Genomic DNA, 26,071 nt, shown 5'->3' with positions numbered 1-26,071 from the left:
CATCTGGATGTTTTCCTACATCCCTTTATTATGTATTGCTCACCGATTAACATCCTTGTACGTAAGTATTGTTCTCATCCGTGATTATTGTTTGGTTTGGATTTTGGTGTGTGGTTTTTTTTTTTTTTTTTGGTTTTATTTAGATTCCACATATAAGTGAGATTATATGGTATTTGTCTTCTCTGTCTGACTTATTTCATTTAGCATAATGCCCTCAAGGGCTATCCATGTTGTCACAAATGGCAAGATTTCCTTTTTTATGGCTGAATGATATTCCATTACACACACACACACACACACACACACACACACACACGTTTTCCTTATCCATTCGTCCATTGATGGACAAATCTTGGTTATTATAAATAATGCTACAGTGAACATAGGAATGCATATATCTTTTTGAGTTAATGTTTTCACTCTCTTTGGATAAATACCCAGAAGTGGAATTGCTGATCATATGGTTTGTTCTGTTTTTAATTTTTTAAGGAATTTCTGTGCTCTTTTCTATAGTGGCTGCAACAATTTATATTCCCACCAACAGGGGTTCCCTTTTCTCCACATTCTTTCCAGCACTTGTTTTTTCCTGTCTTTTTGATCATAGCCATTCTAACAAATGTGAAGTGATATCTCATTGTGATTTTGATCTGCATTTCCCTGATGATTAGTAATGTTGAGCACCTTTTCATATACCTATTGGCCATCCGTGTATCTTCTTTGGAAAAATGTCTATTCAGATCCTCTGCCCATTTTTTAATAGGTTTTTTTTTTAGTGTTGAGTTATATGAGTTCTTCATATATTTTGGATATCAACCCTTTATCAGATGTATCATTTGCAAATATCTTCTGCCATTCAGTAGGTGGACTTTCCATTTCGTTTGCTGTGTGGGAGCGTTTTCGTTTGATGTAGCCCCACTTATTTTTGCTTTTGTTGCCTTTGCGTTTGGTGTCCAATCCAAAACATCACCAAGACCAATGTCAGAGGGGCTTACTGCATGTTTCCTCTTAGGAGTTTTATGGTTTCAGATCAATATTTAATCCATTTTGAGTTAATTTTTGTGTATGGTATAATATAGTGGTCCAGTTTCATTCATTTGTACTTGGCTATGCAGTTTTCCTGGCACCATTTAGTAAAGAGACTGTCCTTTCCATTCTTGTCTCCTTTGTTGTAAATTAATTGACCATATATGCATGGCTTTATTTCTGGGCTCTATTCTGTTCCATTGATCCATGTGTCTTTTTTTATGACAATACCATACTGTTTTGATTGCTATAGCTTTGTAATATGGTTTGAAATCAGCAAGCGTGATGCTTCCAGCTTTGTTCTTCTTTCTCAAGATTGCTTTGAGTATTGAGAGTCTTCTATGGTTCCATACATATTTTAAGATTGTTTGTTCTATATCTGTGAAAAATGCCATTGGAATTTTGATAGGGAATGCATTGAATCTGGAGATTGCTTTGGGTAGTATGGGACATTTTAACAGTATCAATTCTTCTAATCCATGAGCAGAGAATATCTTTCCATTTATCAATATTTGTGTTATCTTCAATTTCTTTCATCAGCATGTTACGGTTTTCAGTGTACAAGTCTTTCACCTCCTTGGTTAAATTGATTCCTAGGTATTTTATTTTTTTTGATGCAATTGTAAGTTGTTTTCTTAATTTCTGTTTCTGATAATTTGTTATTAGTGTATGAAAATGCAATGAATTTTTGCATATTAATTTTGTATCCTGCAACTGTACTGAATTTGTTGATTAGTTCTAATGGTTTTTTGGTGGAGTCTTTGGAGTTTTCTGTGTATAATATCATCTGCAAATAGGGACAGTTTTACCTCCTCCTTTCTGATTTGGATGCCTTTTATTTTTCTTTTCCATTTGCTGTGGCTTGGACTTCCAATACTATGTTGAATAAAAGTGGCACAAGTGACCATCCTTCTCTTGTTCCTGATCTTAGAGGAAAAGCATGTAGCTTTTCACTCTTGTGTAAGATGTTAGCTGTGGGCTTGTCATATATGGTCTCTCTTATGCTGAGGATCATTCCTTCTATACCCACTTTGTTGAGAGTTTTTAATCATGAACTGACGTTGAACTTTATAAAATGCTTTCTCTGGATCTATTGAGATGATCATATGATTTTTATTCTTCAATTTGTTAATGTGATGTGTTACATTGATTGATTTGTGGATGTTGAGTCATCCTTGCATCCCTGGAATAGATCCCATTTGATCGTGGTGTATGATCCTTTTAATGTGTTGTTGAATTTGGTTTCCTAATGATATTTTGTTGAGGATTTTTGCATCTGTGTTTATCTAACTCTGCTTTTTGAAAGAGTCATCTTCTGTTATCTCTGTCCTTTCTTCTTCCTCTTTCACTCTTCTGTTGAGTTGGCCAAAAAGTTCATTTGGATTTTTCTGTAACATCTCACAAAAACCTGAATCTCCTCCCTCTTGCGTCTCCCTCCCACCCTCCCTATCCCACCCCTCTAGGTGGTCACAAAGCACTGAGCTGATCTCCCTGTGCTATGCGGCTGCTTCCCACTAGATATCTGTTTTACATTTGGTAGTGTATATATGTCCATGCCACTCTCTCACTTCATCCCAGCTTACCCTTCCCCCTCCCCATATCACAGCATTCTTTTAAAATGTTTGCTGATTCTTTTTTTTAATGTATATTTTTATTTTTATTTTTGGCTGCATTGGGTCTTCGTTGCTGCACGTGGGCTTTCTCCAGTTGTGGTGAGCGGGGGCTACTCTTCGTTGTGGTACGTGGGTTTCCTATTGCAGTGGCTTCTGTTGTTGTGGAGCACGGGCTCTAGGGCGCGTGGGCTTCAGTAGTTGTGGCGCGAGGGCCCAGTAGTTGTGGCTCATGGGCTCTAGAGCGCAGGCTCAGTAGTTGTGGCGCACGGGCTTAGTGGCTCCGCGGCATGTGGGATCTTCCTGGACCAGGGCTCAAACCCATGTCCCCTGCATTGGCAGGCAGATTCTTAACCACTGCACCACCAGGGAAGCCCATATTTACTGATTCTTAGCTGTGTACTCATTTCAGTGTCCAAGGCTTCTGTTGGCCTGGCTGTCAGTGCTATATCTGTTTATGCTGGTTGCCCCTGAGTTTGTGGAGAAGGGAAGTGAAGTTCTTCTGGACTCCAGGGATCCCGTCTCCTGAGTATCTGCAGCTACTCAGGGCTGCCCCCACCCCCTTCAGCTCGCTTAAGTACTGTAGCCTTGGGGTAGAAGCTGCTGCCTTCCTCCTGCTCACAGGCATGGGAGGGAGACCAATGTACCCAACTCATCCATATATATATAGTTCCCAGACAGGCAACCTCCTTGACAGGCCCAGGGCCCCTCCTGCTCCTTGCCTAGGTGACTGCTAAGCTGGGCGCAGCTAGTTACCCTCCCAATTTGTATAGAACCGTCTCCAGTGTGCACTTTGGGCTCCGGTCTCCTTGATCCATCTGATCCCGTCAGCACTCTAGCAAGGTGAGCACTCGGTGTTTAATCGTTTGGTTATTTCTTATTCTTATATTTCTTATTAAGCTAAGCCTGGTTAATAGAGGTCCGCAGAGAGCCCCTTTTCCATCCATCTTATCTGGCTCGGAGTTTCTCCTTCCAGCCCTTCTCCTGGCCTCACCAAGAGCAAGAAGGCTAATAGCCCTTGCTGTTCTCTCTCCAGCACAGCTCCACCAGCTGGAAGGGCTGAGGACCATTGGCATCACCACCAACGGCATCAACCTAGCCCGGCTGCTGCCGCAGCTTCAGGAAGCTGGCCTCAGTACCATCAACATCAGCCTGGACACGCTGGTACCAGCCAAGTTTGAGTTCATCGTCCGCAGGAAAGGTGATCACATGGGGTTCACGGTGGACGGTGACCCTCCCAGGCCCTCGTAGCTGGGGAGCTGTGGCCGGTGCAAGGGGCCTGGTCTCCCTCTTGGTGCCTGGGCTATAGCTAAGCCTAGGCATTTACACCTCATCCCTCAGTCTTGCTAAAGGTCCCTCGTCTCTGTAGCCGCACTCTTGGGGACATTTTGGGATCGGATGCTAATGAGCTGTGGTGACCAGCCTCCCCCTACCCTGCCCCCAGTTTGCCCAGGACTGAGAGGGTTTCAAGAACACAGGACATTCCGTTTTAAAACCAAGACAGTCCCTGACAAACTGAGACAAGTTGGTTACCCTGTAGTGAGCTCTGAGGAAATGTGGGGCAGCCTGGGGTGGAAGCAGCTAGCTGCCCTGGGGTTCCAGGGACAGGGCCAGCACTGCCAGCTGAGGGTCCCCCAGCACCTAAGGATGCTCCCTGAGCCCATCCTGTTGTAAGCCTCTTCCTTCACCCCCTACAGCAAGCACACCCACAGCCTCCTCCTACCAGGCTCCATCAGAGAGGGTGGCAGTGGAGAGTGGAGGGGCCTGAGCCCCGGGTCTCACTAGGCCAGCGCCCGCCATCCGTGGGCCCCAGGTTGGGATGGGAGGTTCTGCACAGGCTCAGATGCCCTTTGATTTGGGGAGGGTGGTGCACTACTGAGGCCTCTCTGGAGGATCAGAGAGATGCCGGGGAGACCCAGCTTTCCTTCTGCTTCTCTGGAAACAGCCTCCAGCTCTCAGCCCTACCTCCTCTTTCCACCGTCCCCCAGCGTGTAACTTCCTGTTTATATTTGGCAGCATGCTGAGGAAGTGCTTGGGCGGGGGGAGTGTCTTTGCCCTCTAAAGGCTGCTCCAGGTGCTGTGGAGGGGACAGACGCACAGGACACTGTCCTGCCTTACAGGCTACGAAGGGCTGAAAGGTGTGATGCCACGGAACCACCTTTGCTTGTCTTGTGCTGTCAGTTCAAGCACTTGCAGAGTGGAAGAGAGAACTCTTTCTCTCTAGGGCTCTCTCCTCCAGCAGGGAGAGACTGGGAGGGCTTCAAGGAGGAGGCATTCATGCTGGCCCTTCAGGAGCCGGGTGGTCAGATCAAGGGAGCTTACTCTGAGGAGGAATGTCAGTCGAGAACCGCAGAGGCTCTGAGGTGGGAAAGTGGAAGGTATAACTGTGAGCTTTACCCAGAGAACCCCCAGCCCCACTTCCCCATGCCCCCTGCCTCCTTGACTCCTTCCTGGAATGAGGATCGGAGACAGTAGATCCTGATGCCAGATCTGCCTTCCCATTCATATCCCTGTGTCCCCTGCCTCCTTTTGGAGGGAGAGGGCTTGACGGAAGAGAGAATTTCTAGATTATCCTAATGGCATTTTGTATAAAAGCTGTACAGTCTTTCCTTTGCCGTCTCTTCCTGCCGTCTTACTCTGAAAATGCTGCAAGGAAACCGTGGAGGCTGGCTGGGGGTGGGGGAGGGGCCGGTATGCCGCAGGCGCTCACATGTTTGGATACATGACTGAGCTGCGGTGGGGAGGAGAAGCCAGCCTGGGATCACATTTACTGCACTAACCACAGAGATAGGAGAGAGCCACGTGCATGGGAATCACTCACCAGCCCTGGCCCAGCACCTACGCTTAGTAGGTGCTCGGTGAGAATATGAAGAGTGGGTGAACGGTCGGACTGGTGAAGAGCAGGCACCAGGAGGGAGTTGGGGGTCCTGCCTTCTGTGCGAGACCCCCAGCTGAGCCCTGCCTGTCTCTGGACCTCGGTTTCCTCATCTGGGCTATGAGGGGGTTCACCTAGATCAGGGTCCACGCACTACAGCCCACCAGCCAACTCCAGCCCCCTGCCTGGTTTGTTTTTCTTACAGCCTTCGAGCCAAGAATGGATTTTGCAGATAACATTTGCAATGAATTTAATGATAGGGAACATTAACCATGAATACCAATTAAGCAACATATTATCCCTGCAAAAAGAATTCCACTCTTTCATTCTATTCCAGAGTGGTGTTACAAATATTATACTCAATTATTACCATATTCTGAATTTAGTCAATAAAATCTTTATGATGTATATCTACATAATAGCCTCAATTTTGCCTCTTGGCCTCCAGAGCCTGAAATATTTACTCTCTGGTCCCCAGACTCGGCGGTCTCTGAGGTTCCTTGTGGCTCTGGTGCTTTCTATGGGTGTGAGGACGCGGGGGAGAGGAAGGCAGTGCCTGGACCCTGTTCCTCTCCCTCCCCACAGGCTTCCGCAAGGTCATGGAGGGCATCCACAAGGCCATTGAGCTGGGCTACAGTCCTGTGAAGGTGAGGACTTCCTGGCCCCAAGACAGGCCCCAGCCCTGGCCAGTGCACCTGCGGTGTACCCCTCACCACTTCCTGGCCCGCTCCATGCAGCCCTGCCCCCCACTCCCCACGAGGGAGGGGAGAAAACCACTGACCCATGGAATCTTCCAACCCATGGAGAACTGGGGGAGGGACACAAGGAACGGGACCCTGGGTGGAGAGCCTAGGCAGGTGTCAGATCCCCGACAAGGGTCATCCCTGGAAAAGAACGCAGTGGGGATAGCCCTTGTGGTCCCCTTATCCCTGGACCAGGTGAACTGTGTGGTGATGCGAGGCCTGAATGAGGACGAACTCTTGGACTTCGTGGCCTTGACCGAGGGCCTTCCCCTGGACGTGCGCTTCATAGAGTACATGCCCTTTGATGGTCAGTGCCGCAGGGCAGGGTGGGTGGGGGAAGAGGAGGGCCGGGCCTGTCGGCAGAGCTGGACCAGAGCCCCGCTGAGAGCACGACGGGGGGCTGTCAAGAACCCTGGGAAAGGCTGAGGAGGGCGGACAAGGTTCGGCTGCCCCTGTGGGTGCTGCTGGCCCCGATACCACTGTGTGTGTAGGAATTTCTCCAGGGGTGGTGGGGAGGGGCCTGGGCAGGCACCGGGGCTGCGATGGGGGTCGGAGGCTTCTCAGAGTGGGCGTGGCTGTGATTCCATCCACCCATTCAGGCACCTTGTGCCCTCCTGGCCTGGCGGCAGAGAACTGGTTCCTGGGCTGTGGGAGGGTGAACTTGAAGCCCCTGGGTCCCCGCATCATGTGACTCAGTAGCTCCCACCCCCAATACAGGCAACAAGTGGAACTTCAAGAAGATGGTCAGCTATAAGGAGATGCTGGACACCCTCAGGCAGCAGTGGCCGGAGCTGGAGAAGCTGCCGGAGGAGGAATCCAGCACAGCCAAGGTTGGCGGGAGGGCAGGGATGGGGCCGGGAGAAAGGTGGTGCTTCCACCCTAGGACGGGAGAGCTGGCAGGGGCTGCTTTGGGGGTGGGGTCAGTGATGCAGGACAGTTCCTTTTAAGCAGGAAGTGTTCCAGGGCCATCATAGCAGCCTCCCTGCTTCACTGACGCAGAAGCAGGCCCGACGTGGGGCAGAGGTTAAGGAACTTGTAGGATGCACTGGACTGAGTGGTGGAGCGGGTGCTTGTCTGGCTCTTCCACGTGGCTGTCCCTGGCCGTGCTGCCCTCGGGTTCCTGCATCTTTAGCAGCCTTTGTTTGGGGCAGGCCAGGTGCAGGTGGAGAGCTCATGGGCTTCATACTGGAGTCTTCTGTTGTCCGAGGGCCTTGGGGGCTGCCTTCTGCAGGGGTCCTGGGGAGAGGGCCGAGAGCTAAGGGCTCTGATGTCAGGGAGAGAGCTGGCACTCAGCTGCCTATCCCCCTCCCCTCCACTGCTCACCCACAGGCCTTTAAAATCCCTGGCTTCCGAGGCCGAGTCAGCTTCATCACGTCCATGTCTGAGCATTTCTGTGGGACGTGCAACCGCTTGCGAATCACAGCTGACGGGAACCTCAAGGTGAGTGTCCCCTTCCCCGTGGGCACCCCTGTCCCCTCTGTGCTCTGTTTATGTCTTCCTACCCGTGCCCCCTGATTGGAGGTGAGGCTAGCAGGGTACACGGGGTGATGGTGAGATAGTGTCAGAGATGGGAGGATCGTGGGAGCAGCAGATCAAGGTGAACTCGTGGCTTCCGTGGAACCGTCACCCTGGTTCCTTCCTTCCTTGGGTCCCTGGTTGATCAGGAGCCACTCTCCAGGACTCAGTGCTGTGGGAGGGCTGGGCGGGGATCGATGTGCCCTTTGCCCCCAGCCCCCACCCTGGTTGGCCCCTCCCACCAGGCCAGGGGTTCATTCCTGAAACCAGCATCCGTTACTCATATCTAATATCTCATCAGCACATGCTGTGCTTTCAGGCCCAGGGACGGCGGGTGGAAGGGAGGCGTGGACATGCCCATCTTCTGTGAGGCCACAGAGACTCCCTGTGAGACCAAACAAAGAGCTAATGGGTGGCAGCATGGGATTCTTCATCAAATGAGGGGCCGGACAGGCTTCTGGTGGTGAACCTGGAGGGAGCGCACAGGGACCTCAGTGAGCCATGGAGACTGGACGTGGTGGGGGGGGAGGTAGTGGCGGGGGAGGATGGATGCGTTCATCCTGATTTGGCCAGGGCAGATTAAAGTCAGCTGTGGGGAGGCCACCTCGTGGAGGGCTTGAGTGACCCCATGCAAGGTGCAGAGTGTGTCCTGTTGACAGGAGGACACTGGGCAGAGTTTTTATACAAGGTGGGGAGCAAGATCCCCGATTCATGTTTTAGGAAGAATAACTCCCAGGTTGAATTTGGAAATAGAAAGACAGTTAAATGGCCACTTCGTGATGTTCCAGATATGTAAGAGTTAAGGTGAAGGTGGGAAGGAAGAGTGAAAGAACTTGGAGCTGCAGGTGTGGGTGGAGAGAGAGGCTCCGGGCTGTCTGGTCAGCTCTGGGATCTGCTTGGGATCGGGGGCGTGCTGGTGGCTGGGTTTGGGCCGTCAGGCTGGACACCCGATAGGAACTGTGCGGCAGGTTGTTATAAAGCGAGGGTGTCTTCTGGGCTGGAGGCACAGGACTGAGTGGACAGTCGGTGGTAACTGTGTCAGTCAGTCCCCTCCACCCCGCTGCGGGAAGTGGAGGGAGGATTCTAAGGAGAATGTGAGGAAGAGGCTGTTTATAGCGCAGGGTTAAGGGGGCCTGTAAGGGCACTGGATGAGCAGCAGCAAACTGCTGTCCCACCCCTGGGAGGAAGGGGCAGGGGAGGAGTTGGCGTCACTGGGCTCCCAGGAGAGCTGGAGCGGCCGCCTGGCTGGGGCTGTGGTTGTGGCCGGAAGCACCACTGCCGAGAAGTGCCCGGCCTTTCTCTGCTCTCACCTTCTGACCTCCCATCAGCCAAACCCAGGCAGAAACCAGCAGGAGGGGGGCTCTGGTTGCAGAAGAGGGCAGAGAGTGGGGGCTGGTGGGGAGCGAGGAAGGGGGACTGACCAGCACGGGGGAGTGGGTGTCTCTTCCGCTTAGCTCTCGTTCATGTCTTCTCTGATGGTGTCTGCTTGTCACCCGTGCTTCTGTGCCCACAGCTCCCTGCACGGGGCTGACACTTGGTAGGTGCTTTGTGGGGCTTCCCGCCTTCTGGGACTGCCCCATCCACCCCGAGCCCCCCAGAGCTCCCAGCCTCTCCCAGAGTCAGGGGAGCATCGAGTCAAGTTTGAATGACCTCAGGCTGCCGTCTCCACCAGCCCTCTGCTGTTCAGCCCCGAGTCAGGGCCAGGCAGGCAGGGTCCGGGAGCAAAGGGACTGGAAGAGGATGGAGGGGAAATGGATGTCCGTGCCAGGGCTCAGCTCCCACTGACTGGGGTCCGTTCTCATGCAGTGAAGAGGCCTTTGCGTGGAATGTCTCAGGAGAGGGTGTGGATCTAGACTTTCATGTGCTGTATCTGTCGGCAGTTATTTGGTATTTTTCAAGCACGCACCACGCGCTGAAGGAAACACGACTGGAAGTCAGATGATGCAGGCCTTGGGGTGTCTGCTTTTGCCTCCTGCCCTTCCAGCCCCTCCGACTCCTCCATCTAGCACTTTCGGCCCCTCATTGCAGGAAGACCTGCTTTGAGTATGACCAGCCATGGGAGGCCCTCGTGCCCAGCCCAGGGGGGCTCCAAGGATGGGGGCCAAGGCTCAGGATGAGGGGGGCATGTTGGCCTCACCTGCAATGTGATCTCTCCAGGTCTGCCTCTTTGGGAACTCAGAGGTATCTCTACGGGATCACCTGCGGGCGGGGGCCTCTGAGGAGGAGCTGCTGCGCATCATTGGGGCTGCCGTGGGCAGGAAGAAGCGGCAGCATGCAGGTGAGGGGGCGGGGCGGCCAGGCTGGGCGGTGAGTGGGCCACTGTCAGCAGGAGGGAGGTCTGTAGTGAGCCAGTGGCACTCAGTGTGGTCCGTGCTCTCCGTCACTTCTGCTGGACCTCTAGACTTGGGGTGCAGTGATGCTTCTCCTGCACAGGACGGGGGGCCCCACATTCTCTCGGGCTGTTTCATTGGGTGGTGGAGAAAGAGGGGTGTCATTGCCCCTCTCTCATCCCTGACAGGGAGGGCAGGGTCCTGGCATCCAAAAACTGTCATGGGCTCCATCATGGGCGACCTTGCAGTGTACGGCGGGGGTTTTTTGTCGGGCTGCGGTAGGTGAGTGCGTGTCCACGGGGCTGTCATACCTCTGTGTCCATCGTTCGTTTCAGTGAACTCTTTTCCCCGCCCTCTTTCTCTCCCCGCTTCCCTGCTCTCCTCTCCCCCCCCATCCTTCCATCGCCCCAGGCATGTTCAATATTTCCCAGATGAAGAACCGGCCCATGATCCTCATCGGTGGGTGACCCATCAGTACGTAACCACTCACCCTTGTCGGGGGGGTCCCGTGGGGTGGGGCCCCTGCCGTAGGCGCCCCCCACCCTGATCCTGCACTTCATCCTGAGGTTCTCATCCTTCACCTTTTCCTACCCCTCCAAGCCTTTACTGTGGCTTTTCTTCCCTTCCCTGGCTCCCTCTTACTGTACATGCCACAGAAATCATCGTTCTGTCTCACCAGAAATCGGGTCGGGGGGGTCCTCCAGGTTTATGATCGCTATGTTAGTTGTCCCCTGAAAATGGAGCTTCTGGGTAAGAGAGATCTTGTCCTCGGCTTTAGAATCTCCCAGCTTGGATACAGTCACAGGCGTCCCTTCCCTTCTGTCCTGTGGGTCAATTCACGTGCGTGTCTGGACCATTAGTGCCCGTTGGTCCTTGTGTTGTTATGCTTCTGTGTGGGCAGCGCTTAGGCAGCAAGCTAAGAGTGCTACTCAGCTTCCTAGGAAGGACACAGCCAGGATCTCAACTGCCTAATTCCTTAACTCCCGGGAACTTACGGGCCCAGGGCGTCTCTTATGTGCATAGGATGCTTCAAACAGAAACACCTTTTTATTGAGCCACATGTGGTCTCTAACCCTGGGGAACTGGCTGGTCCATGCGGAGCTTTGGGGATGCTGTTCTCTCTCTGGTGCATGCCCAGGCTAGAGCAGGGGAGGCCTCGCCCCCTTGGCCACAGCCAGATCTGGGCCCCTGAATTGTGCCCTAAGCAAGAGGAAGCAGTGAGAAGACCAGGGGAAGGGATTCTTTTCCTCCAGCACTTGGAGCAGAGAGCCCTGAGGCATGTGGGCTGGAGTGGGCCAGAGACGGCCCAGGGACCACACCAGCCGCCCAGAGAAGGAAGGGCGGCTCACCACAGCATGCCATCGGGAAGAAAACTGTGTCACCTCTCTTCTGCCGTCACCTCCACCATCCTCATCCTCTTGTGTTGGGCCTTGACCCATGCTGACACGCCTTGATGGCAAGGAGTGGGGGGTGCCTTGATAATTGTACCTCTGACACTGACAAGGTAGGGGGGCTAGAGCATGATGGAAAGCTAGAGGTTGGGAGGCCTAATTGCTTCAGAAGGAATAATAATACTCTCAAGGATATAGAGTAACTAAAGTGGTCTGATCTCTATAAAACCAGGAGTTGCCTAGAACAGGGCCTCTTAGACTTTCACGTGCCTGTGACTCCCTTAGGGATCTTGTTATTTCAGATTCGGATTCGGGAGGCCCAGGCTGCATCTCTTTTAACAGTCCTCACATGGTGCTGGCGCTGGCGGTCCCTGGACCACCCTTTGAGTAACAAGAGCCTACAAGGTCCCTGAGGCCCCTGGGACCATTCAGATCATCCTGTTGCTTTGTGTATGCTTCTGACCTGCTTGAGATATTGTTGAAATAGATTAAATATTTACCTTAGTGTGTTGTCTATAAACTATATGATTTCTCTTAGCCCTTCCCGGAGAATGTGAAGATGAGAGTAACTAATTGGTGATTCAGGCTGAGGCCTCGCTATCGTTTTAAGAAAATGAAGGGACAGAGCAGTCATCTGATCGAGGCTTCAGTCTTCAGACCTTAGGTGTTTCTCAAGAGAACTTGGGCAACAGGAAAGTTGTGAGGAGGGGAGCCCAGGTGGGAGCACCCACAGAGCCCACTGCAGGGCGGGCAGAGCCTGCGGGACCCTGGCCCTGTGCACCTCCTGGCGAGGAGGGCGGCACGTGTTTTTTCCGGGGGCCCCTCTCTGTGTATCGTCACTTTTCTCTCTCTCGCTGTGCTCTTTGCCCCTCGTTCCCCTTTCCCCAGTGTGAACTCGGGGTTTGGTGGGGAGAGGCTTGGGGAGGGAGGTGGGAAAAGACCTACCTTTTGGACTGAGCCTTTCTTCTCTTTCCTTTTCCTTCCAGAGTTATTTTTGATGTGCCAAGATTCCCCACCAGCCGTTCCAAGCATCTCCTTCAGGGACTCCCTGCATGTTCAGGGTCTGAGGCACAGAGTGAGTTTCTCCAGCCAGACGGTGACTTTGTGGAAGGGGGGCTGGCCCCCCCAGATCCCTTGCCTCGCCCAGCGGTGGCTGGCATCTGGGCTCCCTCAGAGACATTACAGTTCCCACCTCGACTCAGATGCCAACCCAAAGTGCCTTAGCCCAGAGCCCCGGGCTCCTGCCACCCCATCAGGACCTCCGCCCACCTCAGACCAACTGACCCACGTGGACAGGGAAGGACAGGCGGCTATGGTAGACGTGGGTGGGAAGCCAGACACAGAGCGGGTGGCCATGGCCTCAGCCGTGGTCCTCCTGGGGCCTGTGGCCTACAAGCTCGTCCAGGAGAACCAGCTAAAGAAGGGAGATGCCCTGGTGGTGGCCCAGCTGGCAGGCGTCCAGGCGGCCAAGCTGACCAGCCAGCTGATCCCGCTGTGCCACCACGTGGCCCTGAGCCACGTGCAGGTGCAGCTGGAGCTGGACAGCACACGCCACGCCGTGCTGGTCCGGGTGTCTTGCCGGGCTCGGGGCCCCACTGGGGTGGAGATGGAGGCCCTGACCTCCGCTGCCGTGGCCGCCCTCGCCCTGTATGACATGTGCAAGGCTGTCAGCAGGGACATCGTGTTGGCGGAGATCAAGCTCGTCAGCAAGACCGGGGGTCAGCGGGGGGACTTCCATCGGACGTAGAGCTCCTGCCCCCTCTCACCCCTGGCCCAGCGAGGTCAAGAGATGGGATGAGATTTCAGCCAAGGGAAAGATGTCAAGTTCCTTTCACCCCGCCACCAGTTACCTTCAACCGGTAGGAACCCCAGGTCAGCCCACCCCTCTACTGCTCGATGACCTACACTGACCTGCGAGGTTTCCTTTCTTCCGAGAGGAAACCAACAGGCCCGTCAGCCTTCCTGGACCCTAACTAAGGTCGTGGGAGGGGGCTGGCCGCAGCAAGCAAGGCTAGATAACCCCCAAATCACACTGAGTGACTTGTGGACTCTCTCCGACAGTTGAGCCCATAACCTCCCCTTCTCTCTTGGGTTTCCTCTTCTCCTTCCTTCCCCGGGAGGGAACCAAGGGCTCCCAAGCAGGGGCCTCGTGGGCCACAGCCCTGAGGCCTCCTGACCAAGCACACCTCCCACACCTGCCCCGCGCATGGCCTTTCCACCTGCACCCCTTCGTCCTGGGACACACCAGGGGAGGAGGAGCAATGGCGCTTGCCTTCACCCACACGGTGCACCAAATAAAGCCACGATGCCCATTTGGGGGATGCAAGAATGAGGACTGTGTCTGTGCCGAGGGCACCGAGCCGCCGTGATGGCAGGCCCACCCCTCAACCCAACGCCCCCTGGGGGGAGAGGAGCAGGAGAGACGCTGGAAAAGCAAAGGGGCGTGTTCTCCGTGCACCCCGCCTTCCCTGGGGGAGAAGGCAGGAGTGGAGAGGGAGGCCCAGAGATGCAGCATCTCCAGTAGCACCGTCAGGTAGGGGTGTCTGAAGCCCATCCCGTCGCCGGCTGGTAGAGGTCCCGGGGTGCAATTAGAGGCTCCCGGTTTTCACATCCCCAAACGCTGGACGTGCTTGCGGGGTTCTCTCGGTGTGGGTAGGTGTCTAGTTCTAGCCTCACTCCCCCGGCCCCCCCGCCTGCCTTTCCTCTGGCCCTGCACCCAGGTGTGCTGGCAAATGCTTAACAACTAGCTCTTGGAAAAGCAAAAAAGGCCAATTTCCATGGTCTAAGTCCTCCCACCTTGGCCGATTTCAAGCTACCGTACGACGCGAACTGGCTTGCGGAATTCCTGAGGATGTCACAGTCGGGGCTCGCAGAGCGGGTAGGATCTGCTTCCCACACACCATGGGCTATGCCGCTCCCCAGCACGCCTCACGTCCCAGCGTGGGAAGAAGGCACAAGTTTCAAGGCCGGTTAGGTAGGGGTGGCACGGATTTAATATTTTTTAGTATTACAATATATTCTATAAAAAAGGTGCAGGCGAAAAGGACGCTGCAGAATTTGTACATTAGCCTCATTTGTCATCTGAAACAGCTGGTGAGAACAGCCTTGGCGTGGAGGTGGTAGAGGTGGGGGGCGGGGGTGGTCACGGCTCCCCCAGAGGGTGGAAAGGGAATAGGGTTGGGGAAGAGCCTGGACCAGACCCTTCCCCATCCACCCGGAGACTTTTCTCCTCCCGCCGCCCTAAACACACCTCCCTTCCCTCACAGGGGAGGGGGAGCAGATGTTGCTGCTGAGAAGGGGACAGGTTGCATCAGATTAACTGAATTTTACGCTGTACACAAAATTAGCTGGAGAAATGAACCCAAAGGTGGCAGGAAGGGCACCTGGGAACGACCAAGGGACAAATACAACAGGCGTCAACGTTTAGCACATCAAGGACCAACTCAGCTGTCTCCAAGGCACCAGCACTTCTTGCTGAGTCAGCCGTGATGGTCTGTGGTCCAAGGCACTGTTGGCGATCTGGCTACAGTGGCGTCTGGTGTCAGAGCCACTGGCCAGATCTAGAAAAATAATAAATAGAGAAAGCAAAATCTTTAGAGGTGAGAAGCCTGAGCCCTGGAACAATCAATATACGTGTCCTCTGTAAACAGTTAAACCGAACTGTGCTTTTCTGTGGCTCCAACGTGTCTCGAACGTCTTCCATATTCCTTCTTCCCTGGTGCGTATCCAGCCTTCCACGGTGGGTGGGAATACCGGGGTTTGGGCAGGCCTGTTGGCTAGACGTGGAGCCCTCCCTATTCCCGGTCCCAGTGGGTGAGGTGGACCTCGGCCCGGCCAGTCTGGGGGAGGACCCTGCGAGGTCCCACCACAACCTTCCCATTGTCCCAATGCCGGCTTCTTCCAGCGGGGGCTTTGTGGGTATCACACAGCTCTGCGGCCACTCTTCCTGGTAAGCCTTCACCTTACCCTCGCCCGGACTCCAGGATGGCTGCTTCACACCGGTCCCCACCAGGCTTACACTTGCTCAATCCCTCCCCCTTGAACCAACACCCGTGTTGGGCTCAGCAACCCTGTGTTTCTTCCCCTGCAGCTACTATGGTCCCACCCCCAGAAAAGATAGGCAGCTGAAGAGTGGGCCCAGCCCACCAGTCTGTCCACTGGCAATAACCCTGAGCTGGAGGAGGAGGTCAGAAGGTGAGAAACATAAAAGGGAAGGGCAGGAGGATAGAAGGGCAGGGAGCCTGTTGATGTGGGGTTGTAGGGAGGGTCAGGCAGGTCTCACAGATACAGAGGATGAGGGGTTAACTCTGGGGGGTTGGAAATGTATTAAAAATGAGCCTTGATGGAGTTCAGCTCACCTCTGTCCTTTTAGAAAATTTGTGTAGATACCAGCCATCATCCTGCCCCAGAAGGACAGCTCCTGGTGGACAGAATGAAGGTGAGAACGGACAGGAGAACCAGAATGAAAGTCGGCTGAACCAAGTCGGGTCCCAGAGCTGGGGGGGGGGTGGGACCCCCTCAGCTTTCCACCCCTGCCTGTTCTGGGCCCGCCCCCCCCCCCGAATGCCCCTGAGGCGGTCCCCTTACTCCCTTAGAGGTGGCACGTAACTGCAGAGGGCAGCTCTTGCCCTTGGAGCCCTCGGAACCGTTGCCCCAGGGCCAACCTCAGCCAGACGAACGCAGTTGGAAGGGTCTCCTGCAGGCTGGACAGAGCAGGAGGTCACTGTGCCTCCTGCTCAGCGGCAGATGTCAGACGAGTATGGGGTCCGAGTAATGTTCAGTGGTAGCCCAGGCGCCCTGGGTGGAGCTGGCCATTCAGGTGCTGCCCTCTGGAACCCCTAGCCAACGTGTGAGGTCACTGTCTCGCTTCAAGACAATGGTCAGGTGGTACAGGGTGGGGAAGGACCGTTTCATTCCAGGGTCCCTGTGCCCAACGTACGAGGTGTGGTGATGAATGGGGTCTTCTTTCTTGAACCCCTTCCCTTACCAGATCCATCAAGTACCTGATAGTGAGCCCTAGTCGTGGGAACCCAAAGGTGAGTTTTCCGGGATTCTGGGTTAGTATAGGATGGAGATGGCAGGAGGGAAGGGAGAGAAACTTAAGACATGCAAGAGAGGGGCCAGAGGGCTCGCGATGTAGGAAACAGGCACTGTCACCCTGTCCTGATGACTTGGTCCCTGCATCCTCCTCCCAGCATCTTTTTTTTTTTCCTGGAACACATCTAGCTAGCGTATGTCATGCCTCTTCCTTTCAATAGGAAACTTCGCCCCATATCAACGTTCCATTAAGCCTACTCTTGAGAGATGGGAGCCTGGATGCCCCCACCCGTTACTCCCCACGGCACGTGAAATCTAGACGAGGTCCGTGGACCTCTCTCCAGGCTAGAGATGGGACAGCTCTGTGCCAACATTTGGGTGTCCGTGCTGGGGGTCAGGGAGCAGGGCCGGCCAGGGATGGCCAAGTCCACCTCAGAGAGTGACCCCTGGGGCCAGGGTGCAGGAAGAATAATGGGAAGAGGAGATGAGGGGAGCCCCTTCAGGTGGGGAGACACCGGGTCCTGCCACGTAGCCCCGCCCCCAGGACCCAGCCCAGGGCTCTAAATCCAGCACCGAATTGTGTAAGTGTCACTAGCACGGCCTCCTCCACTCCGCCGCCCTGGGCCCATCCCTGTCTCCCAGCCTCCCGCTGCGGCCAGTCCCCCAGGTCAATAATTTAGCCTGTTTATGGCCCGCTCCCGGGTGGCTTCCAGGGCCTGGCTCCCTGATCGCTTGCGGCTGCGTTTGAGTTTGCACAAGTCCTTGTCGAAAACTTCGCCCGAGCGCAGGGCTGACACCAGGTCATCAAACTCGCCGCCCTCGTCCAGCGCGCTGCTCGCGTGCACCTTCCGCTGGCGCTGCCACCGCTCCCGCTCTCGCTGCTCCTTCAGCTGGAAGGGCGAGGAGGGCGGGTGAGAGGCCGCGGCCCAGCACATCCACCGCGGTCCAGGCCACAGACACCTGCCCTCCTTCGCGGGTTGACGCCTGGGCTGGGCTGGGTCTACCAACTGGCCCCACTTTCCTCCTTGCTAGGGCACCCTGAGCCTCCCGCCGCCCACGCGCTCTCCACTCCCTCAGCCTTGCTCAGGCCCAGGCCCCAGCAGCACCCTCACCATGGCCTCCATGCGCGCCCGTCGTTCCTCCTCCTCCTTCCTTCTCCGCATGGCCTCCAGGTCCTGCCGGGCCTCCGAGAAGGCCTGCAGGAAGGTGTCGAAGATGCCGAAGAATTCGTCCGGCTGCATCTTGCTGTCCTGCTCCCCAAAGTGCATCAGGGCCTTGGAGAACTGTCGAAGAGAAGGGTTGGTGGAGAGTCGCCCCCGAGCCTGGTGGGCAGTTGAGTTCCAGCCAGAGCAGAGCTCATCCAGGTGGGGGGACTTGGGGGGGCAGGGCTAGAGAAGGGAGCCCCCCCCCCCCATGTCATCAGGGTAAGGACAAGGCTGAAGGAAGGAAAGGCTTGAGGCTGACACCTGGGAGGTGGGAGACCCAGGCTGACTGACAGAGGCTGCCCAGAGTGACCTCTGGGTCTGTTAGGGTGTAGGTACAGGACCAGGAGCTGCAGACCTTGGGAAGCACTTCCTAAGGTCAGGACCACAAGGATGTCAGATCATCTAGTTATCGGGCTAGTTATTTAACCCCTCTGTGCCTCGGTTTCTTCATCTGTAAAATGGGGATAATAATAGGACCTACTTTATACTGTTGGGGGGGTGTTAAATGAGTTAGTGATGCAGAGTGCTAGCTAGCTACATGCCTGGCACTATTACTGAGAGCTACCATCTCTAATTCAACCTACTGAAAACCCTCTAAGAAAGCCCTCACTACTCTAAGTGTGCTCCCTGGACCAGCGGCATGGGTGTTTCCCGGGAGCTGGTTAGAAAGGCTGAATCTCAGGCTCCACCCCCGACCTCCTGAATGAGGACCCACATCTCAATAAGACTCCCACAGTTGGGGTCCAGAGGCGTGTCAGAGTGCAAAGCAGGAAGAGGCAGAGCAACCGAGGGCAAAGCTAGGCTCCGGAGTCAGGCTTCTAACCCAGCTCTGTCTGTCACAGCTGGGCAACCCTGGGCAAGTTACTTAACGTCTGTGGAGCTCAGTGCACGTATCTGTGGAATGGGATAATAGCCTTTCAACAAACCCAGAAGGTAGGCGGTGAGACAGAGGATGGAAAACACTTCATGGGGCGCCTGACATCTGGTCAATGGACTATGAACATTGCAACAGCGTTGCTGTCGCTTTTCTTGTAGGAGTGAGGAAACCCTTTCTCCTCAAAGCTCTGTGCCTCTGGGTGTGTCCCTTCTGGGCCACCTGTGGTAGGACCGGTGAAGACAGAGAGGGGTGGGGTCAGCCTGGGGGCTTGGGGCGCCCTTACCTTGGCCCTGGCTTCATTGAGCTGGTCCTCCAGCTCTGAGAAGCTGAAGCTGGAGACCGTGATGAAGTCGCTCATGACCGGGACAAACCTGTCCTTTGGATCCCACGCCTGGCGTTTCTGATATTCCAGCTCCTGAGGAGGGAGAGCCAAGTGCTGGTCAGACCAGTGCCAGGACGAGAGTCAGGAATGCTGGGACTCACCACATCCTCCACCCTCCTTGCCAATCGCAGGACACTGAGCCTTCCTTTGGAAGAGGGTACACCCTGGGTCTCAAATTCTAAGGGTGGCAAAGATTGTGAGGTATCAACCAGTACCCCCTGCCTCTATGCTTCCCTCGCCCCCGCTGCCATATTTCTTTCTCTAGATCCTGCTACCCAAAGCGTGGTCTGGGACCAGCAGCGTGAAATTTTAAGAAGCAGGCTCTCAGGCCCCACTCAGAATTAGAATCTGCATTTTAACAAGACCCTTGGGTGATTTGTGTGCCGATTAAAGTGTGAGATGCATTTCCAAATCTCCCAGTTGATGCGATGCTGCTGGTTCATGGACCACGGACCACATTTTGGGTAGCACTTTAAAGGGCTATAAATTAGAAAGCAGCCCCCCGCCCCGTCCCCCCACTGCCATAATGGCAACAAAAGGTTCCTTCTCATACTTCTTTCTCTAAGCCCATTATCCCCTTAACCGCCTCCCCACATACGCCCAGTGAAGATGAGAAGGCTCTCTAGTTCCTAGATGGGAACAAAGGAGTGGGCCACCTCCACACTGGGCTAGAGACAGTATCATCTGAGAAGCCCTTAGATCAGGAATAGTAGAGATCTGGGTCTCCAGCAAAAAAAAAAAAAAAAAGTATAGCCCCTGGGTCCTCTACTGGCCCAGGCAGGAGGTGAAGAGACATAAGAACTTCTGGGGACAGTGGTCCCCAGTGTCACACTAGGTGTTACCGGCCCTAAGTCAGCTTCCAAGGCATGCAGATCCTCTGTCCCATCGATTTGAATCAGTCTTAAACGTGGCAGATTTCTCATTCACTCCACTCCACTGTACAGTGATGACAGGCTACAGTCTCAGATGGATGTCTCCTATTCAGAGTCTAAATTTAAGCTTTGGGTAATTCAGTTATCCTTTCCTGAGCACTCACTCTGTGCTACAGGCTGTACCTGCTGTGCCAGCTGTTCTGTCGCCCCAGCCAGGAGCTTTGGGTCACAGAGATGCATCAGACAGGGTCTGCATCTGGGGGGGGTGGGCGGGTCCACCCTCTGGCCCAGTGACAGGCAGCAAACACGGGCAGCATCCCCTCAAACCCAGGCAGGCATAGATGATGTACTCACCACCTCGACTGCTCTGAGGCCCCTCCTGAGGTTGCCCACCTCCTTCTCCAGCTCTGCCAGGCTATGGGGGGCGGGGGGACACAGAGGGAGGGAGAGGAGCTGGGGTTAGTACAAGGCAGAGCAAACCCCAATGGCTTTGGGAGTCAGTGCACCCGGGTTCCAGCCCTGCTTTGGCTATTAACATGTCGCCCTGGCAAATCACGTCCCCTCTGTGCTCTGTCTGTGCTTCTATAAAATGACGGGTGAAACTTATGTCCTATAGATCCTTCTAGACCGGAAATGTCATGCTGCATATTGGAAGGTTTCCAACACATGGCCTCTGGCTTGGATTTATTTTTATTACCATCAGGTAATGCTCATAAGCTCTTAACATGGTATCTTGCATGCAGTATACCTTTGATGTGTATTAGCTATTTACCTCTGCGTTTCTGCTTCTATTGGAGATGCTTCTATCAGCCTATATACGTTCAGGTCTGACTTCTCGCCTGTAGCAGATGCCCCTGGAGCCCGCCACCCCACCCCCGCCATCTCCTTGGACCATCCGTTGTAGTGGACAGCCCTGACTTCCAACCACTGAGCACTTTTTCTGCGGGCCAGAGCATTACTGCCCACCCCCAGCCAGTGAGTGACAGGAGATGGTAGATGATGCCCATCTTACCCCTTGTGGGGATAATGGAGCGAGTGTCCTACACTGTCTCCCACACTCTGCAGAGGCAGGATTAAGCTCTGATCGCCTGCAGTGGTACGTGGCTTCACAACAACCCCATTGCCGGCATTCTCCCCATCCCTGTCGCAACTCCCCACTCCCCGCTTTGTTTCCTGAGAGAATCTCTGAAATGAGGATTTGAGAGCAAAGAGTGTCTTTTGTTGGGTTCTCCCAGAGCAGACCCCGAGATGCTGTTCATTCTGAGCCAGCTCAGAGCAGCCCCGAAGGAGGAAGTTTAGATGAGAGAGGGCGGGATCACAGGGAGAAGGCAGCCTCGAGAGGACCCCTTACTTGACTTTGGCGGCTTCTGGAAGGTGCTGCAACTCAGAGGGCATGTTCAGGATGTCAGGGAAATGCTTCTCCAGGATCATGATCAGATAATGGAGCAGAGAGATGTTTCTGTGGGTGAAAGTCGGGTCAGGGGTACGGGGCCAAGGGAATTGGGAATGAGGGTCCGGGGGAAACTAGGGTGAGGTGTTAGGGGGAAGTTGTGGCATATTTGGGGAGGGTAACGGGGAGGAGGGGAGAGGCCAGGGTGGGGTGAGACGGAGACTCCAGAAGCCGGCAGGTCGCACCTGTCGATGCTGGACTTGGTGTCGGCAATCTTGTTGAGGCTGGCCACCCGGAACCCGTAGGCGCTCCCACGCTGCCCTTTGTTCATGAAGTTGCCGATGGCCAGGACGACCTCTAGCATCTGCGCTAGACGCTTGCTGCGGATCAGCTCCCGGGAGGCCAGCAGGATGGCTGGGGGAGGAGGGACAGGTGATGATGCCACCACAAAGTCCAGAAAAGGCGCCGTTAAGTGTCAGCTTCAGAGGGGCAGAGGCTGTGCCCACAGCCCAGCAGACGATCTTCTCCAGATCTACCTGCCTCCAGGGGAAGCAAACTCGCCAAAAGCCAATTCACCAAATAACCCTTTCTCAAAACGTGCCAACTCTTCCTAAGACTATATTGGAGAATGTATCATCTTTCCTTGCATATATTTAGACTCTTAACATATTCTTTCTGTGGATATATGCAAGAATATAATACTTTGGGCTTCCCTGGTGGCACAGCGGTGGAGAATCCACCTGCCAATACAGGGGACACGGGTTCGAGCCCTGGTCCGGGAACATCCCACATGCCGCAGAGCAACTAAGCCCGTGCACCGCAACGACTGAGCCTGCACTCTAGAGCCCGTAAGCCACACCTACTGAACCTGTGTGCCACAACTACTGGAGCCTATGTGCCTAGAGCCCATGTTCCGCAACAAGAGAAGCCACTGCAGTGAGAAGCCCTCGCTCGCCGCAACTAGAGAAAGCCCGCACACAGCAACAAAGACCCACGCAGCCAAAAGCAAATAAATTTAAAAAAATATATATATATATATATATAATACTTTTACTTTTCTAAACCTAGTGATTAAAATTTTTAACTTCAGCATTTTACATACTATGGGACTGTTTCTGCCTCTTTTGAAGTGCTGAATTTTGTTGATCTTTTTGGAAAGAAAAACATCCCTGTCATTAAATTATAACATCATCAATTACAGTATTTTCATATTTTTGTTTTATAAGATAATGGTGTGCTTTGCAGTTGATGGTGTCTTAGATTTGATTAAATAGGTTACTAGACAGCCTATTGAATATCATTTAAAAGAATTTTCCAACCTTTAGGTGTTTAAAAATTTCCCTCCAATTCCTTAAATGATACCTTTCTTGGAAACACAAACTAAGACTAACAGTAACCAAACCTTCAGTATTTCGTTCTGATGTGGGTACTCTGGCCCTTCCTCAGTTATTCTGTATTTAAATGGTGGATGTGCAGAATTAGGATACAAATCCTACACTGAAAATTTGGCTGCCAGTTATAGAATATGATTTTGGATTATTAAATGTGGTGGTGAGAAGATCAAACCATTGTATTATGATCTTTGGCTTCTGCCAAATTGAACATTCCTTAAGATGCTGCTATGAAGATTAAATGCAAACCATTTGACTAAAAGTTTGCAAAACTCTTCAAAAGCAGTTAAAGTAACTGTAAAAAAAAAAAAAAAAAAACCTGTAAAAAAATGAGTAAGAGGGCTTCCCCGGTGGCGCAGTGGTTGGGGGTCCGCCTGCCGATGCAGGGGACACGGGTTCGTGCCCTGGTCCAGGAGGATCCCACATGCCGTGGAGCGGCTGGGCCCGTGAGCCATGGCCGCTGGGCCTGTACGTCCGGAGCCTGTGCTCCGCAACGGGAGAGGCCACAACAGTGAGAGGCCCACATACCACACACACACAAAAAAAATGAGTAAGAGGTAAGGTTGGTCAGCGGCTTCTAAACTGAAACATCTGCCTATTCTGTGACCTAACAGTGGCAGTACTCTTGATGAATAATTGAATGGTTTCTAGTTTGTGTTTTTAAAAAATTCCATCTAGATTGGTTAAGTAAATTATGGTATATTCATACAATGGAATAAAACGCAGCACTGAAAATAAATAACCCACCGCTCCCTGTAATAATAGGGATAACTTACAACATAATGCTGAGCAAAAGACCAGCATAAAATTATTTGTACTATGTTATTCCATTTACAGAAAGTTCAAGATAGACAAACCTTCAGAGGATTTGGAGGAAGTAACGTTTGAGAGGGGGACATGAAGAAGGGCTCTGGGGGACTGGAAACATTCCATTTCTTGACCTGCCTGCTGATCACACAGGTGCATTCACTTTTGGGTGACTCATCAATTAGGACTCTTAGGATTTGTGTACTTTTCTATGTGCATATTTCAATAACAAGTTGTTTTGTTTTTTTTTTTTTTTTAAGTAAACTACTTCAGAGTTTCCGGCAACGCATACCGGTTGGGATAGTTTTTCTAAGGCTGATAGGCTGCTATTTGAAAAATCTGCAGAGGAATCCTAAAAATGCTAAAATGTTGGCAAAAACAGAAACTGACAAGAGTTCAAAGGGAATCAGTGTAAATGGGAAAACTCCCATAACGCAATGCAGACATTTTAGATATAATATATTCATGAATATATTCGTAAGCATGTTTACATGTGAAGCCATATTCATCTTGACTATCCTCAGTGCATATGTTCATAATGAGCACCGGTGAATCTGGTATATTCAGCAATGAACATATTCATAGAATATATTCAAGAATATGTTCATGAATATTCATAGAAGAATTGGTAAATTTGTCAGATTTGATGAATTGGCTTTTGGCAAATTGACCCAGAGGCCCTGCCTGGGGAGGGAGGGATGCTGGGGACAGGGGTCAACAGCTCATCAACCAGCTGGGATAGGCCAAATCTTAGCTCTTCCAGGAATATTTCCTGGGAGAACTGGAGGGAGGAGCATGGACCCCAACCCCTGCCCGATCCTCACCTCTCTGCCCCCAGTCAAGCCCATTGACCTGATTCTGTCAAATACCACTTCAGCCACCTGCTCCCAAGTCTGGGACGGAAGAGACCTCCAGACCATTCTAGAACGGTAGCCATGGCGATAGCAGAGCGACTGTTACTTTCCTCAGCAGGCTTTGCCATCCCAAACGCGTCTCACTCTGCTTAGCTCGATATTAAAGGGAAGCTCTTTCCTGAGCGTGCACTGATGACCTCTTAGGGAGAGTTTAGGAGTGAGCTCCTAGGAGCAGGAAATTATCTGAGAAAAAATCTACCTGGCGGCTAAACTGCTCTGGTTCCACAGATCCAAATGACAGGCGATTGCTCACTTTTGCTTCACTGACCCAAGAGACACAAATAGTTGAACACATGCCTTGGGCTGAACCCCTTTATCTGTGCCTCACGCCCCAAAGGCAGTCAGCAGCAGGACTCACCCATCACCAGGGAAGGAGGTGCCTTCAGACCTGCAGAGTCACTGTTGAACCCTTTCCTTCCCCCTCAGACCCGTTATCTATGATCACACAGCCTGCGGACCCCTTGTTGCGTGCATGCACGTGCGTGGGTGTGCGTGTGTCCGTCAGATTACAGAAAACGTCTGCCTCTAACCCTGCCACGTTCCACCTTACCCCGGGAATCCTGAAGCAGCTCATCAAACTCCAGGAAGGACCATTCTCTGGCCTGGGCCTCCAAGGGAGTGCAGGCAGCTTGGTGTCCAGCAGAGGGGGCCCATGCTCTGCTCTGCCCCCAGCCTGCCCCCCAGCATCCTGGACACTGGCTCTCTCATTCCAATCTGCTGATCCTGTTCTCACCGCAGATGAGCCTCTCCTGCTTCTTCCCTCTGGGGTCCTCACGGCTGCTCACCCTCCTGACCACCTGCCCTTCTCCCCAGCTCCCTGTGCCTCCGTCCTCTGCCATCCCCAGGCAGTTCCAGGGACATGCCCTCTGGGAAGTACTACAGGACAAGAGGGAAGGGATGGATTCTGAAGAACGACATCTGCGTTCCTATCCTGGCTCCACCACCTACCAGCAACACAGCCTTGGGCCACTAACATAGCCTCATCTTAGAGATGAGTGAATGGCCCCCGTAGCGTTGCGAGGACCACATGAGACCATCCACGTGGAGTGTTTCACACAGTCCTTGGCATGTGGTTCTCGTTTAATTACAAAGTTCTCACCTGAAAAAGGTGGGAGGGGTTCCCCACCCCAGCAAATCAGATACCTCTGGGGATCCCGCTGCCCAATTTCCTACTTTCCTTAGTAGCTCACACTTAAAATAACGTGTCCAAGGTCTTCTCTGCACCTAGGACCTCTCAAGCAGAGCAATCTGTGCCAAGCAGTGCTCTAGGTGCTTAATGTCATCGTCATTTTTTCAGCATTTCTGTTCCAGGCTGGGGCAGATGTCAACAGACTCCCCGCCTTGGAGAGCCTGCATGCCGAGGCACGGGGAATGGGGTGCGTGGCCGGCACGTGTGCACGCGTACACAAGTGCATACATCTACAAAACTCATGGACTTACATCTTGTCCTTGACTTTGGTTTTCTGGGGGCAATCAAGAATAAGGAAGGAGGTTTCCTCTGTGCCTTTCCATTGCCTCCCACCCCCAGGTCTCCTCCCCAGCCCTCAGCCATACCTTCCACTTTGGGCTTGGCCTCGGCCAGCCGCTCCTGGAACTTCTTTTTGAAGAAGAGGGCCTGCAGCCGCTGCTGGTAGTGGTCGATCCTGTGGACAGGGCGGGCTGCATCGTGAGGCAGCACCCCCGCCCCCCGCAACCAGCCCCCAACCCCA

General features: G+C 53.3%; 2 protein-coding genes across 16 annotated transcripts in view; one reads left to right on the top strand and one right to left on the bottom strand.

The window, feature by feature from the left end:
- MOCS1 (molybdenum cofactor synthesis 1) overlaps positions 1-20,843 on the top strand; it is a 43,094-nt gene extending 22,251 nt beyond the window's left edge. For 6 of the 12 annotated variants that reach the window (XM_033424077.2, XM_049715777.1, XM_033424086.2 and 3 more), the window contains 8 exons: positions 3,670-3,834; positions 6,094-6,155; positions 6,447-6,558; positions 6,969-7,081; positions 7,581-7,691; positions 9,924-10,044; positions 10,508-10,555; positions 12,474-15,142. In XM_033424077.2, coding sequence (XP_033279968.2) covers positions 3,670-3,834; positions 6,094-6,155; positions 6,447-6,558; positions 6,969-7,081; positions 7,581-7,691; positions 9,924-10,044; positions 10,508-10,555; positions 12,474-13,234 — 1,493 coding nt within the window. In that variant the 3' untranslated portion in view covers positions 13,235-15,142. Of the gene's footprint in view, positions 1-3,669; positions 3,835-6,093; positions 6,156-6,446; positions 6,559-6,968; positions 7,082-7,580; positions 7,692-9,923; positions 10,045-10,507; positions 10,571-11,789; positions 11,993-12,473; positions 15,143-15,577; positions 16,524-17,556; positions 19,190-20,476 lie in introns of those variants that run through there. The other 6 variants (XR_007479642.1, XR_007479641.1, XM_004267637.4 and 3 more) reach the window with 6 other exon arrangements.
- DAAM2 (dishevelled associated activator of morphogenesis 2) overlaps positions 14,572-26,071 on the bottom strand; it is a 113,649-nt gene continuing 102,149 nt past the window's right edge. For 3 of the 4 annotated variants that reach the window (XM_033424076.2, XM_033424075.2, XM_004267640.4), the window contains 7 exons: positions 25,917-26,005; positions 21,496-21,664; positions 21,212-21,319; positions 20,215-20,275; positions 18,890-19,021; positions 17,637-17,807; positions 14,572-17,414 (listed from right to left, as the gene is read on the bottom strand). In XM_033424076.2, coding sequence (XP_033279967.1) covers positions 17,193-17,414; positions 17,637-17,807; positions 18,890-19,021; positions 20,215-20,275; positions 21,212-21,319; positions 21,496-21,664; positions 25,917-26,005 — 952 coding nt within the window. In that variant the 3' untranslated portion in view covers positions 14,572-17,192. The remainder of the gene's footprint in view (positions 17,415-17,636; positions 17,808-18,889; positions 19,022-20,214; positions 20,276-21,211; positions 21,320-21,495; positions 21,665-25,916; positions 26,006-26,071) is intronic. The other variant, XR_007479639.1, reaches the window with a different exon arrangement.

Source organism: Orcinus orca, chromosome 10, assembly GCF_937001465.1.
Source record: "Orcinus orca chromosome 10, mOrcOrc1.1, whole genome shotgun sequence".
In the NCBI taxonomy this organism is placed as follows: Eukaryota; Metazoa; Chordata; class Mammalia; order Artiodactyla; family Delphinidae; genus Orcinus; species Orcinus orca.
The sequence above is the reverse complement of the archived record's forward strand: the minus strand, read 5'-3'. Positions and strand labels throughout refer to the sequence as shown.